General features: G+C 48.7%; 1 protein-coding gene across 4 annotated transcripts in view; it reads left to right on the top strand.

Annotated features, from left to right (window-relative positions):
* Positions 1 to 16,100, top strand: part of USP42 (ubiquitin specific peptidase 42) — a 58,500-nt gene that overhangs the window by 36,562 nt on the left and 5,838 nt on the right. For all 4 annotated transcript variants that reach the window (XM_001090104.5, XM_028845117.2, XM_028845120.2 and 1 more), the window contains 8 exons: positions 1,886 to 1,968; positions 3,021 to 3,132; positions 4,464 to 4,604; positions 5,413 to 5,513; positions 7,018 to 7,171; positions 8,833 to 9,552; positions 9,662 to 9,756; positions 13,876 to 15,318. In XM_001090104.5, the coding sequence (XP_001090104.2) occupies positions 1,886 to 1,968; positions 3,021 to 3,132; positions 4,464 to 4,604; positions 5,413 to 5,513; positions 7,018 to 7,171; positions 8,833 to 9,552; positions 9,662 to 9,756; positions 13,876 to 15,318 (2,849 nt within the window). The remainder of the gene's footprint in view (positions 1 to 1,885; positions 1,969 to 3,020; positions 3,133 to 4,463; positions 4,605 to 5,412; positions 5,514 to 7,017; positions 7,172 to 8,832; positions 9,553 to 9,661; positions 9,757 to 13,875; positions 15,319 to 16,100) is intronic.

The following is a 16,100-nucleotide window of genomic DNA, read 5'->3' as shown; positions in this document are numbered from 1 at the left end:
TTTTAGTAGAGATGGAGTTTTACCTATTGGCCAGGATGGTCTCAAACTCTTGACCTCGTGATCTGCCCACCTCCCAAAGTGCTGGGATTATAGTTATGAGCCACTGTGCCCGGCCTGAATTTTCATTTAATATCTTAATAAAACTAGATTTTCTGTATTAGCCAAATACAGATGGTTATTTTTCCTTTTTTTTTTGAGACGGAGTCTTGCTCCAGCACCCAGGCTGGAGTGCAGTGGCGCAGTATCAGCTCACTGCAACCTCCGCCTCCGGGGTTCAAGCATTTCCCCTGTCTCAGCCTCCCGAGTAGCTGGGACTACAGCCACTGTGCCCAGCCTGCCTCTTGCATTTTCTGAATTCCTATTTTTTTTTTGTTCTTGAGCTTGCATTTTTCTGGTTACAGATGTAATACATGCTTATGATAAAAATGAGTAACATTGCAGATATATGTAAAATGCTATCCCTCTGAATGCATTCTTTTTAACAGTTTGATATGTGCTGCTCCAGAATGTACTGTTTACTTTTTATATAAACAGGATTGTGGGCCGGGCGCGGTGGCTCAAGCCTGTAATCCCAGCACTTTGGGAGGCCGAGACGGGCGGATCACGAGGTCAGGAGTTCGAGACCATCCTGGCTAACACGGTGAAACCCTGTCTCTACTAAAAAAAAAAAAATACAAAAAACTAGCCGGGCGAGGTGGCGGGCGCCTGTAGTCCCGGCTACTCGGGAGGCTGAGGCAGGAGAATGGCGTAAAAACCCGGGAGGCAGAGCTTGCAGTGAGCTGAGATCCGGCCACTGCACTCCAGCCTGGGCGACACAGCGAGACTCCGTCTCAAAAAAAAAAAAAATTAAAAAATAAACAGGATTGTGTCTGATGTCTGTCTGGCTACTCACTGTTTCATGTAATTCTGTTGGAGACCTTTCTGTGTGAGTGTGCTCTCTGGGCAGTGTGTGGTGCAGTGAATGGATAGACTAATTCCTATGCCAAATTCCTTACTGGTGGATGTTTGGTTTGCTTCCAGTTTTATGCAGTTTTAAGTAATGCTGCAATGAGCATCCTCTGTGTTTTTGTTCACTTTAATCTGCTCGTTTTTAATGGCAGGGGATATAATTTAGTGTTTAGATGTATAAAAGTGAACATCATACTACTAAAGGAAAATTTTCTTCTTCTTCTTTTTTTTTTTTTTTTTTTGAGACAGAGTCTTGCTCTGTTGCCCAGGCTAGAGTGCAGTGGCTCGATCTCGGCTCACTGCAGCCTCCACCTCCTGGGGTCAAGCAATTCTCCTGCCTCAGCCTCCCAATTAGCTGGGACTACAGGCACGTGCCACCATGCCCTGCTAATTTTTTGTATTTTTAGTAGAGACGGGGTTTCACCATGTTAGCCGGGATGGTCTCGATCTCCTGACCTCATGATCTGCCTGCCTCGGCCTCCCAAAGTGATGGGATTACAGGTGTGAGTAATCCCAGGCCTGGAAATTTTCTTTTTACGTAAAACGTCTCATTTACTTTTATATCTTTGAGTCTTCTGTTCTTTCTTTTAAAAAATAAGGGGCATGGCTGGGGATGATGGCTCATACCTGTAATCCTAACAGTTTGGGAGGTCGAGGTGGGAGGATCACTTGAGCCCAGGAGTTTGAGACCAGCCTGGGGAGTGTAGTGAGGCCCCTGTCTCTACAAAATAAATGAAAATTTTAGCTGGGCATGGTGGCCATGCCCGTGGTCTTAGCTGCTCAGGAAGCTGAGGTGAGAGGATTGCTTGAGCCCAGGAGGTCGAGGCTGCAGTGAGGTGTAATTGTGCCACTGCACTCCAGCCTGGGCAGCAGAGCGAGACCCAGACACAAGTGGCGGTGTGTGGTGATGTGGTGCTTGTGCCTCTTCTCTTCCCAGGCTGCTCAGAGTGTTAACAAGGCGTTGGAGCAGTTTGTGAAGCCGGAACAGCTTGATGGAGAAAACTCATACAAGTGCAGCAAGTACGCTGGGTGATGACTTGGTTTGCTGGCTGCTCCAGTGGGGTTGGCTGGCAGGCTTGGTTGGAGAGAGTTTGGTGTGTCTAGGTTGCTTGAGTTTCTGATACCCTCTGGAAGACACTGGGTCCCTGTCGTCCAAAGGCCAGAACCCAGAGTGTCTTGATGTGTGCATTTCTGCAAGACGCGCAGCTCCATGCCCCTGAAAACCTGGGGCATGACATTGGGCAGATTATGTGGGAGGAGAGAGGTAAAACTGTCTTTGCTCCCCTGGCAGTGCTGCTTCAGGTGTGGCTGGGCACCCCCTGTCTGCCGAATAGCATTTTCTCTGACTTTCCTATGATAAGACGGCTGCTGTCGGGTGGGGAGTACTTTCTTCTGGGATAGCTAGGCTCCTTCTCTCTTAGGGAGGGTTCCCAGGGTTTGGGATAGCATTTGCTGGAAAACTCTAATTTTGATTATTTGTTAATATGTTTCCCCATGAAGTCAGGAGTGCCTATTTTAAGAATGCTCTTTCATATGTTTTTAAGTAGATTTCCACTTCGTGGTCAGGTAATATGAGTAATTTTTTTTATCAAATCTTTGAGACCAGAGGGATTTTGCCTTTGTTTTAAATTCTACAGACTTTTCTAATATTTATTTTTATTATTTTTGTTTCTGTTTAGGGCTTTCTTTTCATATAAGAATATTATTATTTTTAAATTAGATGAATTTAAGACATATTTTCACATAATTATACCAGTCTGAACATGTTCATTTTTCAGTTTCTTTTGAATTGAGAGAAAGTTGTGTTAACCTAATTTTAACATTATTGGTAGCACATATGGCTTGGTTTTTCAGAATTGTCCTAACTTCCTTTCCCTTCACGCTAAGTAAGCAGTTCCCCCTATATTTTTAATGTTAATATTTTCACTGTTGGTTGAAGACTGGTGGTTCTCATCCACTGTCCTTTTTGGAACCTTAATGTGGAATGTTTGAGACTAATAACAAAGACCAAAATACCAAAAATTGTGTGTACATATTCGTCTCCTTAAACTTTTGTTTCTGTTTATTTCAAGGTGTAAAAAGATGGTTCCAGCTTCAAAGAGGTTCACTATCCATAGATCCTCTAACGTTCTTACACTTTCTCTGAAACGTTTTGCAAATTTTACTGGTGGAAAAATTGCTAAGGTATGTGGATGATGTCATTAATCATCTTTTGTGTCGAGCCTTTCAAGGCTTACGTGTCTGTAGCTATTAAGGATTAAGGACTTGACTTTCTCATGACAAAATTGTTAACTATTACCTACATTTGGGCTTCATTGTCCGTTTTGTTGGTGTCCATGGTTATGAGGGATACAGGGAGAGCCTGTATAATCTGAAATCCAAAGAGGACTTCCTGCTAGACCCTGCCACCTTTTCACCAGAGTTCATTTTGTCTTGTGCGTTTGTTTTCTGATTGGTAGTACACTGAATTTTCCCATTTTCTTCCCACTTTCTGAAGATTGAAAGTGGTCAAAAACTAAATAGCGTGCAAGAGAAGTAAACTATCCATTCCCGAATTATTAAAATTAAATAATCGGCTGAGTGTGGTGGCTCATACCTGTAATGCCAGCACTTTAGAAGGCCTAGTCAGGCATATCACTTGAAGCCGGGAGTTTGAGACCACTCTGGCCAACGTGGCAAAGCCCTTTTCTACTAAAAGTACTAAAATTAGCTGGGTGTGGTGGCAGGCACTTGTAATCCCAGCTACTCGGGAGGCTGAGGCAGGAGAATCCCTTGAACCTAGGAGGCAGAGGTTGCAGTGAGCCGAGATTGTGCCACTGCACTCCAGCCTGGGCTATAGTCAGATTCTGTCTCAAAAAAAAAAAAGTAATGATTAATGTTGAGAGTTATCATTTTGTTACTTTGTCCTTTGATGGATTTGAAGAATTCACTTAATGTAGATCCTGACTTGTTAAAAGAAAATAATAAATGCAGCAAGATTACCTTAAATACACTTAGATTCAGCTATCCTCCCGGTTAACTATGCCCTTTCGAAGGTGGCTAGCCCAGGCGCAGGGACTCACGCCTGTAATTCTAGCACTTTGGGAGGCCAAGGCAGGTGGATCACGAGGTCGGGAGTTCAAGACCAGCCTGGCCAAGATGGTGAAACCCCGTCTCTACTAAAAATACAAAAATTAGCTGGGCGTGGTAGTGCACCTGTAATCCAAGCTACTCGGGAGGCTGAGGCAGGACAATCACTTGAACCCGGGAGGTGGGGCTTCCAGTGAGCCGAGATCATGCCTCTGCACTCCAGCCTGGGTGATAGAGTGGCACGCCATCTCAGGAAAAAAAAGAAAAAAAAAAAAAGTGGCTAAATGCATTAGGTTTTTAAAATGCATTAGGTTTTTGCTAGAACATCACAGGACTCAGGTGTTCTGTGGGTCTCCCCTCCTAGGGAGCTCTAAATACCCTCTACCTGAATATGTGGAATGATGTGTGCCCTCAGAAATGTTTCTCCTTTTTCCATTTCTGTTTAGGATGTGAAATATCCTGAGTATCTTGATATTCGGCCATATATGTCTCAACCCAACGGAGAGCCGATTGTTTACGTCTTGTATGCAGTGCTGGTCCACACTGGTTTTAATTGCCATGCTGGCCATTACTTCTGCTACATAAAAGTAAGCTGTGCACATTTGCTATTAACTATTGTTACATACATGCTGTAAGACAGCAGTAGCATTCTTGAGGTAGGGAGAGGTGGAACTTTTACAGTTAAAATGTGAATACCCGTTGTAAAAATATTTATCTTGACCAGGTGCAGTGGCTTACTCCTGTAATCCCTGCACTTTGGGAGACTGAGGCTGGGGGATCACTTGAGGTCAGGAGTTGGAGACCAACCTGGCCAACATGGTGAAACCCCGCCTCTATTAAAAATACAAACAATTGGCTGGGCGCGGTGGCTCAAGCCTGTAATCCCAGCACTTTGGGAGGCCGAGATGGGCGGATCACGAGGTCAGGAGATCGAGACCATCCTGGCTAACACGGTGAAACCCCGTCTCTACTAAGAAATACAAAAAATAGCCAGGCGAGGTGGCAGCGCCTGTAGTCCCAGCTACTCAGGAGGCTGAGGCCGGAGAATGGCGTGAACCGGGAGGCGGAGCTTGCAGTGAGCTGAGATCCGGCCACTGCACTCCAGCCTGGGCTACAGAGCGAGACTCCGTCTCAAAAAAAAAAAAAAAAAACAAACAAACAATTATCTGGGTGTGGTGGCACCTGCCAGTAATCCCAGCTGCTCCGGAGGCTGAGGCAGGAGAATTGCTTGAACCCAGGAGGGGGAGATTGCAAGGTCACGCCACTACACACCAGCCTAGGTGACAGAGTGAGACTCCGTCTCAAAAAAAAATAAAAAGAAAAAAAAATTGCTCTTGACTGTGTTCCACATTTAATTAAATCTAATCTCTGTCTTTTATTGGCCCTCATTTACAGGCTAGCAATGGCCTCTGGTATCAAATGAATGACTCCATTGTATCTACCAGTGATATTAGATCGGTACTCAGCCAACAAGCCTATGTGCTCTTTTATATCAGGTATTGTCATGAAAACAAACTGCCAAATTTTCTGGTATGTTAATTTTTCTTGTCTTATCAACATATTTAAATTCAATATTCAGTGTGGTTTTTTTTTAAAAAAAAAAACAAAACCCAGCAGCTTAAAGATCACTTCTAGCCTGGGCATGGCGCCTCATGCCTATAATCCTAGCACTTTGGGCGGCCGAGATAAAAGGAGCACTTGAGCCCAGGAGTTCAAGACCGACCAGCCTGGGCAACATAGTGAGGCCACATCTCTACAAAATATGAAAAAATTAGCCAGGTGTGGTGGTGTGGGCCTGTGGTCTCATCTGCTCGGGAAGTTGAGGTGGGAGGATCACTTGAGCCTGGGGAAGCTGAGTCTGCAGTAAGCCGTGATTGAGCCACTGCATTCCAGCCTGAGTGACAGAGCAAGACTCTGTCTCAAAAAAACAAAAACAAAAACCATCAACTCTGCCATGTGCTTGGAGAGTAAGAAAGGTAGTGTCTGAGCAGGATGATGAGTTTGCTCCGCGTCGTACTCTGTGGCCGTGAGCACTGAAGGTGCAGCTGCAGGGAGAGGTGGTAGCTGAGGAGGGTGGGCTTCTGCTGCAGGCAGCAATGGAGTGGACCAGGAGCCACAGGACAGTGAGTGGAGACCTCGGAAAGGGGCCTCTGAGCACCTGGCATGGTCACAGCCAGCACCTCCCAACCTGGAGCACAGATCAGTTGCCTTCCAGGCCAAGGCCAGGGCCCGTGCCCAGCTCTGTCCTGTTGTGGCTGCATATACTTTTCACTCACTCACTCACTCCGTTTTTGGAAAAAATGTTTGATAGCTGAAAATTAAGAATATCCTCAAATGTCTAACTGGCAGAATGCTCATGTCTGCATGTTGAAATATTAAACACTGGCATTGGATTTCAGCAGTTGGGCTGAAGCACAGATGACAAGCAGAGGAGGCCTCAGGCCAAGATGAGGGGTAGGATTTTGTTTCTGACTTTTTTGGACACTATAGATATTCTACAGTGGCATATATTTATAATTAGAAAAATATAAGCCTGGGCAACAAAGTAAGACCCCATCTCTACAGAAAATAAAAAAATTAGCCAGGTGTGGTGGTGCACGTCTGTGGTCCCAGCTACTCAGGAGGCTGAGGCAGGAGGGCAAGGCCGCAGTGAGCGATAACTGTTCCACTGCAGTCCAGCCTGGGCAACATAGCAAGACCCTGTCTCAAAAAAAGGAAAATATGAATAAACAGAAAAGAAATACCATACAGATGAAACAGCATCTTCAGAATACACAGTTTAAAAAGCCTTATTTACCCAGTTATCCTTGTTGTCTCCTGATCTGAGTGCCTGACATTAGCCCAAAGGAGAGGATGTATAGCTCCATATGGTGTAGCATAAACATGCTATTTTTTTCATCAGTTTTCTGCCTGAGGGGTTAAATGCTGTTGAATTTATAAATGAATCTCTCCTAAGGAGGTATCCTGTGTCACCCTAAGTATCACTCTCCTTGTCTCCAGGTCTCATGATGTGAAAAATGGAGGTGAACTTACTCATCCCACCCATAGCCCCGGCCAGTCCTCTCCCCGCCCCGTCATCAGTCAGCGGGTTGTCACCAACAAACAGGCTGCACCAGGGTTTATCGGACCACAGCTTCCCTCTCACATGATAAAGGTAACAGTCCATAGGGAGAATAACATTTTTATGTTAATTTTTAAAATGTAACTTCAGACTCTCAAGTTCAATTGTAGTGATTCTGTGTCCTCAAATACATCTAAATGTCTTCTCACAGTTTAATCAAACCCTCTTATACAGTATTTCAAATATACAGAAAACAGCCAGGTGCAGTGGCTCACGCTTGTAATCCCAGCACTTTGGGAGGCCAAGACAGGTGGATCACTTGAGCTCAGTAGTTTGAGACCAGCCTGGGCAACAGGGTGAAACCCCGTCTCCACAAAAACTACAAAAATCAGCGGGTATGGTGGTGTGTGCTGTGGTCCCAGCTGCTTGGGAGGCTGAGGCAGGAGGATTACTTGAGCCCAGGAGGCAGAGGTTGCAGTGAGCTGAGATTGCGCCACTGCATTCCAGCCTGGGCAACAGAGTGAGACCCCGTCTCCAAAAGAACCCTCCGAAAAAACAAAAACCCCAAAATATACAGCAAACGGCACCAGTGGGGAGGAAAGAGGAAAGGCTGGGTGTCAGCATCCTTACATTCTAGGTCCCCTCTGGACTTCCATTCTTAATTACTCTTGGACTCCAGGAAAGCGATCTGTTTACAACAACACGTTTGTTAGGTCCATTTAGTCGTTTCAGGGGTGTGGGGTTTCTGGCTGCTGTCCCCCTGGGTTTCATTTTACTCCCTGTTGGTCCCGTCGGGGTGAACAGTAGTGAGCTAGTGTCACAGGGAACACAGAATTCCAGAGTGGGGGCGTCATCTGGGCTGTGGCATCTTCACAGCTTTTCGGCTTGAGTTTGTTTTGGATGATCACATACACTGTCTAGCTGTGTGCTTTATTTAATGGACATCAGGCAGTATTTGAGGTGTAACAGAGTCACACATCAAATGCCCAGCGGGCTCCCCTATTGGGCTCTGCTCCAGAGTGACGTCAGGACTCTGGCAAACAGGAGGGCATGTGCCCTGTAGGAAGGGGTGGTTGGCATTGCTTTTCCAGACTGTTTTTGTTTTTACTATGAAGCTTTCCAGTGTTAAGATGGCAGCTAATTCAGGTATTTGAGAAGGCACCATGAAGGCCACACATGATCTATTCACTGGCGTTCAGGCCCATGCCTCCATGGGGATGCAGCAGCCATGGTGGGAACCTGCAGCGAATGTATTACTGCATGAGGAGAATGTGGAGACATTGTGGGGCAGTGGTGGGGGTCATGGCTGAGCGAGCAGCGGCTGAAGCAGCCCCTACTCTCTGCCCATGTGACCGTCTCCTTTGCTCCGAGGCCAGGGTGATTCCTTCTTCCTGGCACTCTGCAGCGGTGAGCTCCCAGGAAACCCAACCAGGGAGCAAGTGTGTGACTCCATGCCACAGGCCTGCTGATTTCGATCAGATCTGGAACAGAAAGAGTTTGGTCTGAGGATTGTATCCTGTGAAACATGTATGTCCTGTTTGTTGATTTATTGCCAGAAAACTAGGGCCTATGGAAAGTATGCGTGGGTAGGAGGGACTGAGAAAAACAGAGAACATTTCCAGGTGTATGAAACTTGTTAGTCCCGGGGAAAAAAAAAAAAAGCAAAATGGGAAGGACCCATTAGCCAAAATGGGTTGTGTTTCTGTGACCATGTTTCTGGAGCTCTGACTGGCTGGTGCTTTTCTTACTTCCAGAATCCACCTCACTTAAATGGGACTGGACCATTGAAAGACCCACCAAGCAGTTCCATGTCAAGTCCTAACGGGAATTCCAGTGTCAACAGGGCTAGTCCTGTTAATGCTTCAGCTTCTGTCCAAAACTGGTCAGTTAATAGGTCTTCAGTGATCCCAGAACATCCTAAGAAACAAAAAATTACAATCAGTATTCACAACAAGTTGCCTGTTCGCCAGTGTCAGTCTCAGCCTAACCTTCATAGCAATTCTTTGGAGAACGCTACCAAGCCCGTTCCCTCTTCTACCATTACCAATTCTGCAGTACAGTCTACCTCGAACGCATCTACGATGTCAGTTTCTAGTAAAGTAACAAAACCGATCCCCCGCAGCGAATCCTGTTCCCAGCCCGTGATGAATGGCAAATCCAAGCTGAACTCCAGTGTGCTGGTCCCCTATGGCGCCGAGTCCTCTGAGGACTCTGACGAGGAGTCGAAGGGGCTGGGCAAGGAGAATGGGATTGGTATGATTGCGAGCTCCCACTCTCCCGGCCGAGATGCCGAAGATGAGGAGGCCGCTCCGCACGAGCTCCAAGAACCCATGACCCTAAACGGTGCTAATAGTGCAGACAGTGACAGTGACCCAAAAGAAAACGGCCTGCCGCCCGATGGTGCCAGCTGCCAAGGCCAGCCTGCCCTGCACTCAGAAAATCCCTTTGCTAAGGCAAACGGTATTCCTGGAAAGGTGAGTGTGCTTCGGGGTCTTCAGCCTCGTTAGTGGTGATTCCCTTGGCTGGATTTCAGGAGGCATGGAGCTGGCGACTGAAGCTGAAATATTTTTGTTTCTATTGCAGTTGATGCCTGCTCCTTTGCCGTCTCTCCCAGAAGACAAAATCTTAGAGACCTTCAAGTTTAGCAACAAACTGAAAGGCTCGACAGATGAAATGAGGTAACGCAAGAGTAAATCTGAGGCACATGTGGCAGCATAGTGGGAAATCCAGTGGCCTGCAGATGTGTCAGTATAGGAATGCTGTAGAAATTTTATAGTGAATGTTTTGAATCCTAGAATGATTTGAATTATAATGTATAGGATTTATTAACTTGCCTTTTAGAAGAGTAAAGAAAAAGTGTGGCATACAGGACCGAGTCCACGGAAACTTAATGTACTCACCATGCTATTTCTCCTCCTGCGTGGCCACCTCTCTCTGGTTAGCAGTGTTACTGGCACGCCTTCAAGCGCCATCTCATTTCATCTTTCTCATGAAGAGTGATTATGGGAGGGTGTGCTGAGGGTCTAGGCCAGGGCTCTCAGTCCTGTCAAGGAGCACATACAGTCAACCGTCCATTCACAACAGGGATGCATTCTGAGAAATGCATCGTTTGGGGATGTGGTTGACATGTCAGCACCACAGTGTGTCACACAGACCGAGATGGTGTGGCCTGCTGCTTCTGGGCCACAAACCTGCACAGCCTGTGACCGCACTGGATCCTGTAGGCAGCTGTAACACAGTGGTATTTGTGTATCTACACATAGAAAACGGACAGTAAAAATACGGTATAAAAGGAAAACTGGCACACCCGTACAGGGCACTTACCATGAATGGAGCTGGCAGGACTGGAGGGTGCTGTGGGTGAGCCTGTGAGTGAGCGAGTGCTGAGTGAACGTGGAGGCCTGGGACTGTACACTGCTGTAGACTCTAGAAACTGCACACTTCGGCTACACTCAATTTGTTTAAAAAATTGATTTCTTCAATAGTAAACACACCTTTGCTTACTGTAACTTTGTTATTTTATAAACTTTTAAACTGTTTGACTCTTTTGTAATAACACTTAGCTTAAAACACAAACACTATACAGCTATACAAAAATAACTTCTTTGTTTGTTTGTTTGAGACAGAGTCTCGGAGTCTCACTCTGTCACCAGGCTGGAGTGCAGTGGCGCGATCTCAGCTCACTGCAGCCTCCGCCTCCTGGGTTCAAGCAATTCTCCTGCCTCAGCCTCCCGAGTAGCGGGGACTACAGGCATGCACCACCACGCCCAGCTACAAGAATAGGTTCTTTATATCCATATTGATAAGCTTTTTTCTACTTGTAAATTTTAAAACTTTTTTTTTTTTTTTTTTTCTTGAGACAGAGTCTCGCTCTGTGCCCCAGGCTGGAGTGCAGTGGCGCAATCTCGGCTCACTGCAAGCTCCGCCTCCTGGGTTCCCGCCATTCTCCTGCCTCAGCCTCCCGAGTAGCTGGTACTACAGGCGCCGCCACCTCGCCTGGCCAATTTTTTTTGTATTTTTTAGTAGAGACGGGGTTTCACCGTGGTCTCCATCTCCTGACCTTGTGATCCGCCCGCCTCGGCCTCCCAAAGTGCTGGGATTACAGGCGTGAGCCGCTGCGCCTGGCCAATTTTAAAACTTTTTTGTGAAGACACAAACACACACATTAGCCCAGGGTCACGGGATCAGTGTCATCCGTATCACTGACTTCTACTTCCACATCCTGCCCTACAGGAAGGTCTCGAGGGGCAGTAACAGCCATGGAGCTGTCATCTCCTGTGACAACAGTGCCTTCTCCTGGAGACCTCCTGAAGGACCTGCCTGAGGCTGTTTTACAGTTACCTTATGTTTTGTAAGAAAAAGGAGCACACACTAAGATAATCATAAAAAGTACAGTTAGTAAATACATAAGCCAGTAACAGTCATTTTTTTTGTTTTTGTTTTTGAAATGGAGTCTGTCTCTGTCGCCCAGGCTGGAGTGCAGTGGTGAGATCTCAGCTCACTGCAGCCTCCGCCTCCCGGGTTCAAGCAATTCTCCTGACTCAGCCTCCTGAGTAGCTGGGATTACAGGCATGCACGAACCCACCCAGCTAATTTTTTTTTTGTACTTTTAGTAGAGACAGGGTTTCACCATGTTTTTCAGGGTGGTCTCAAACTCCTGACCTCAACTCATCCACCGGACGTAGCCTCCCAAAGTGTTGGGATTCCAGGCGTGAGCCACCGTACCCGGCCAGCAGAGTCATTTATTACCATTATCATCTATTATGTACTAATTGTATGTGCTAGACTTTCATGGGACTGGCAGTGCACTGGGTTTGTTTACACCAGCATCACCACACTTCACCAGTCATGTGTTGCCCTTGGACTGTTACAGTGATGGGAGTTTTCAGCTCTGTTGTGATTTTACGGACCGCCGTCACTAGGATGTTAGGACGGTTAGGGTGACAGGGATTTTTCAGCTCTGTTGTGATTTTATGGACCGCCGTCACTAGGATGTTAGGACAGTTAGGGTGACAGAGATTTTTCAGCTCTGTTGTGATTTTATGGACCGCTGTCACTAGGATGTTAGGACAGTTAGGGTGACAGGGATTTTTCAGCTCTGTTGTGATTTTACGGACCGCCGTCACGTGTGGGCCGTTGTTGACCTTATGTATGAGGTATGTGACTATACTTCGTAAAGGCCCCTCAAGGATTCTGAAATTATAGATAATAAAACCTGCCCCACAATTTTAAAAAAATCATGTAATGTTAGTCAAGAATGTAAATGTAACGTTAGTCCAGAGTAAGAGGAAAGGAACTTGTCATGCAGTGACAGTGCTTCATGCGGAGAACCCGGCAGGACGGCCCTGTGGCGAGAGCCTGTGTGCGAGCAGTGCTCGCGTCTCTGCACAGGTCGGCTGTGAGTGACAGCTCAGAGCACGGCCAGATGTCACCATAGTCGGTGCCAGGCGCAGGTTCGCCATCAGGAAGTCATGTTCTCATGGCGAACAACTTGTGGTGAAGTTGTGATGAAATCACAGCATGATGGACTCTAGATTTATAGACTAGGTATCTTCCTGGAAACAGTGTCGGTGAAAACCGCGCCAGTAACACAGCCGTAGTTTTTACCCGCATTGTCTTGGCACGCACTCACCTGTGGGGTTGCTCGTCGTGCTGGTGGGGCTCCCATCACTGTGGCAACCCCAGAATGGCCCCCGGCAGCTGGGAGTGCCCTCACTGAGGCCCTCTGTTAGGAGGGCTGAGATATTAAAACGGAATGGGGTGAACCCTGCAGGCAGGGAATGCTCATTCCCAACCTAAGGATAGGCCGGCTTGGACACTCGCTCCCTCGGCCAGGGGACTCCGGCCTTTCCTAGGCCAGGTAGCATGAGGGTGAGGTAGATGGCTGTGCAGACAAGCCCAGGCCACAGCAGCTTTCATTATTAACCCTGAGGACATATTGAAAGCTCTGTGGGAATCAAAGGACAGAGTTAATTTACTACAGCAAGTTTTGCTAAAGCCTCTGATTTCTCACAATTTGTCAGTAATTGGAGGAGCTGCTGGCTTTGTTTGGAGGTAGCCGCTCTACCTTTGAGGGTTCAAGAGAAATTAGAGAAAGGGAGCCCAGAGTTAAAGGAGGAAGCCCTGTCATCACTGGAGGTTTTTCTTTAGTCTTGGTTATTAGGAAGAACTAGAGGAATTGCAGCCAGGTGCGGTGGCTCACGCCTGTAATCCCAGCACTTTGGGAGGCTGAGGTGAGAGGATCACCTGAGGTCAGGAGTTCAGGACCAGCTTGCCCAAGGTTTAGTGAAACCCCATCTCTACTAAAAAATACCAAAATTAGCTGGGCATGGTGGCGGGCGCCTGTAATCCCAGCTACTTGGGAAACTGGGTCAGGAGAATTGCTTGCGCCTAGGAGGTGGAGGTTGCAGAGAGCTGAGATCACGCCACTGCACTCCAGCCTGGGCAACAGAGTGGGACTCTGGCCCTCAAAAAACAAAACAAAACAATAGAGGAATTGGAAGAACTAGAGGAATATCCAGAAACAGGAAGAGCCTAGAACTGTAGGATTATTGCTTTGAAAAATAGGCTAGGAGCTGGGCTTGATGATAAAACATTTTATTTTTGTTTAATAAGGGAAACAGAAAATTGGGAGTTTCCAGAGATGATAGTACTAGCCTAATACTGGGCTTCAGCGAGATGTATTTAAAGAGACGAAATAGCAAGTGAACGTTTTGAAGTGTTTGTCCCTGTAATGCAATGACACGAGCCTGTGAAGCCCACGCTAACTGGTGTGTTTGTTTGTTTGGGGGCTGCAGTGCACCTGGAGCAGAGAGGGGCCCTCCCGAGGACGGCGACCCCGAGCCCCAGCCTGGCAGCCCCGCCGCCGAATCCCTGGAGGAACCGGATGCAGCCGCCGCCAGCCTCAGCAGCACCAAGAAGGCCCCGCCGCCCCCGGATCCCGGCACTCCCACTACCAAAGAAGGCGCCTGGGAGGCCTTGGCTGCCGCCCCCGAGGAGCCTCCGCCCGGCGCTGGGCAGGACATCGCGGGGGACACAGCGCCCCCTGACCTGTGTGATCCCGGGAGCTTAACGGGCGACGCGAGCCCGCTGTCCCAGGACGCAAAGGGGATGATAGCGGAGGGCCCGCGGGACTCTGCGACGGCGGAAGCCCCGGAGGGGTTGAGTCCAGCTCCGCCTGCGCGGTCGGAGGAGCCCTGCGAGCAGCCGCTCCTTGTTCACCCTAGCGGGGACCATGCCCGGGACGCTCAGGACCTGCCCCAGAGCTCGGGCGCGCCCGAGGCCACAGAGGGGCCGCCAGCTCCTGTGCTGGAGGCGGCCCCGGCCGGTCACCTGGAAGGGGACGCAGAGCCTAGCCCCGGCGAGAGGGGCGAGGACGCCGCGGCGCCGAAAGCTCCAGGCCCTTCCCCGGTGAGGGAGAAAATCGGCAGCCTCAGAAAGGTGGACCGAGGCCACTACCGCAGCCGGAGGGAGCGCTCGTCCAGCGGGGAGCCCGCCAGAGAGAGCAGGAGCAAGACTGAGGGCCACCGCCACCGGCGGCGCCGCACGTGCCCCCGGGAGCGCGACCGCCAGGACCGCCACGCTGCGGAGCACCACCCCGGCCACGGCGACAGGCCCAGCCCCGGCGAGCGCCGCTCTCTGGGCAGGTACAGTCACCACCACTCCCGACACCGGAGTGGGGCGGAGCCGGACTGGGTCAGACACCACTACACCGAGGGCGAGCATGGCTGGGGCCGGGAGAAGTTCTACGCCGACAGGCCGCGCTGGGACAGGTGCCGGTACTACCATGACAGGTACGCCCCGTACGCCGCCCGGGACTGGAAGCCCTTCCATGGCGGCCGCGAGCACGAGCGGGCCGGGCTGCATGAGCGGCCGCACAAGGACCACAGCCGGGGCCGTAGGGGCTGCGAGCCGGCCCGGGAGAGGGAGCGGCACCGCCCTGGCAGCCCCCGTGCAGGAGCGCCCCACGCCCTCGCCCCGCACCCTGACCGCTTCTCCCACGACAGAACTGCACTTGTAGCTGGAGACAACTGTAACCTCTCTGATCGGTTTCACGAACACGAAAATGTAAAGTCACGGAAACGGAGACACGACAGCGTGGAAAACAGTGACAGCCATGTCGAAAAGAAAGCCCGGAGGAGTGAACAGAAGGACCCTCTAGAAGAGCCTAAAGCGAAGAAGCACAAAAAATCAAAGAAGAAAAAGAAATCCAAAGACAAACACCGAGACCGCGACTCCAGGTGAGCCTGGGGCCTTGTGCTCCTCGCGGGGCTGGCGGCGCTGTCAGCAGTGGGGCCTGTCCCTTCTCACCCGACTCAGGAACGAGTGATGGGCCAGGCCATAGTTGTATCCGTTTATGTCTCATTTCTGTAGGTCTTGAGATTCCACTCTTTTTACAGATTTGTAAAAATTTGCCCTGTTTTTAAGCTGTATCTTTATTTCATGGTGTCGTTAAATGCCTAACAACCTTCTTTTTCAAAATGATAGTGCCATTTTTGGTGAATGCTTTATAACTCTTCCAGGAGTAAGCATGCATTGTTCCATAAATGAAAAATTGGGAGTCTTTGACCTTAGAATTGGTGTTAATATTATTATTTGTCAGATGTAGTTCTGTTTTCCTATGTGTTATATTTTCCTGAAATTCAGTGGCTGTGAGGTAGGCAGACAACAGGAGGTGCACTTCTCCTGTTCCTGCCCTCCTGCCCAGCGTGGGCATCTGAGACACCTTTGTTTCCTCGGCCTTTGTTTTTGTCTCCATTTTTCAACTTGAAATTCAATTGGGAAATTTGTTTCTGTATTTTTTTAAGAGAGAGGGTCTTCCTCTGTCACCCAGGCTGGAGTGCAGTGATGCCATCGTAACTCACTGCAGCCTTGACCTCCTGGGCTCAAATGATCTTTCTGCCTCAGCCCTCAGCCTCGGGAGTAGCCGGGACTACAGACATGTGCTACCACCCTCAACTAATTTTTTGTTTTTGTAAAGACAGGGTGTCGCTATGCTGCCCAGGTGGTTCTCAAACCCCTG

This window comes from Macaca mulatta, chromosome 3 (assembly GCF_049350105.2).
Source record: "Macaca mulatta isolate MMU2019108-1 chromosome 3, T2T-MMU8v2.0, whole genome shotgun sequence".
Lineage (NCBI taxonomy): Eukaryota > Metazoa > Chordata > Mammalia > Primates > Cercopithecidae > Macaca > Macaca mulatta.
Note: the sequence above shows the minus strand (reverse complement) of the source record. Positions and strands in the feature narration are given on the sequence as shown.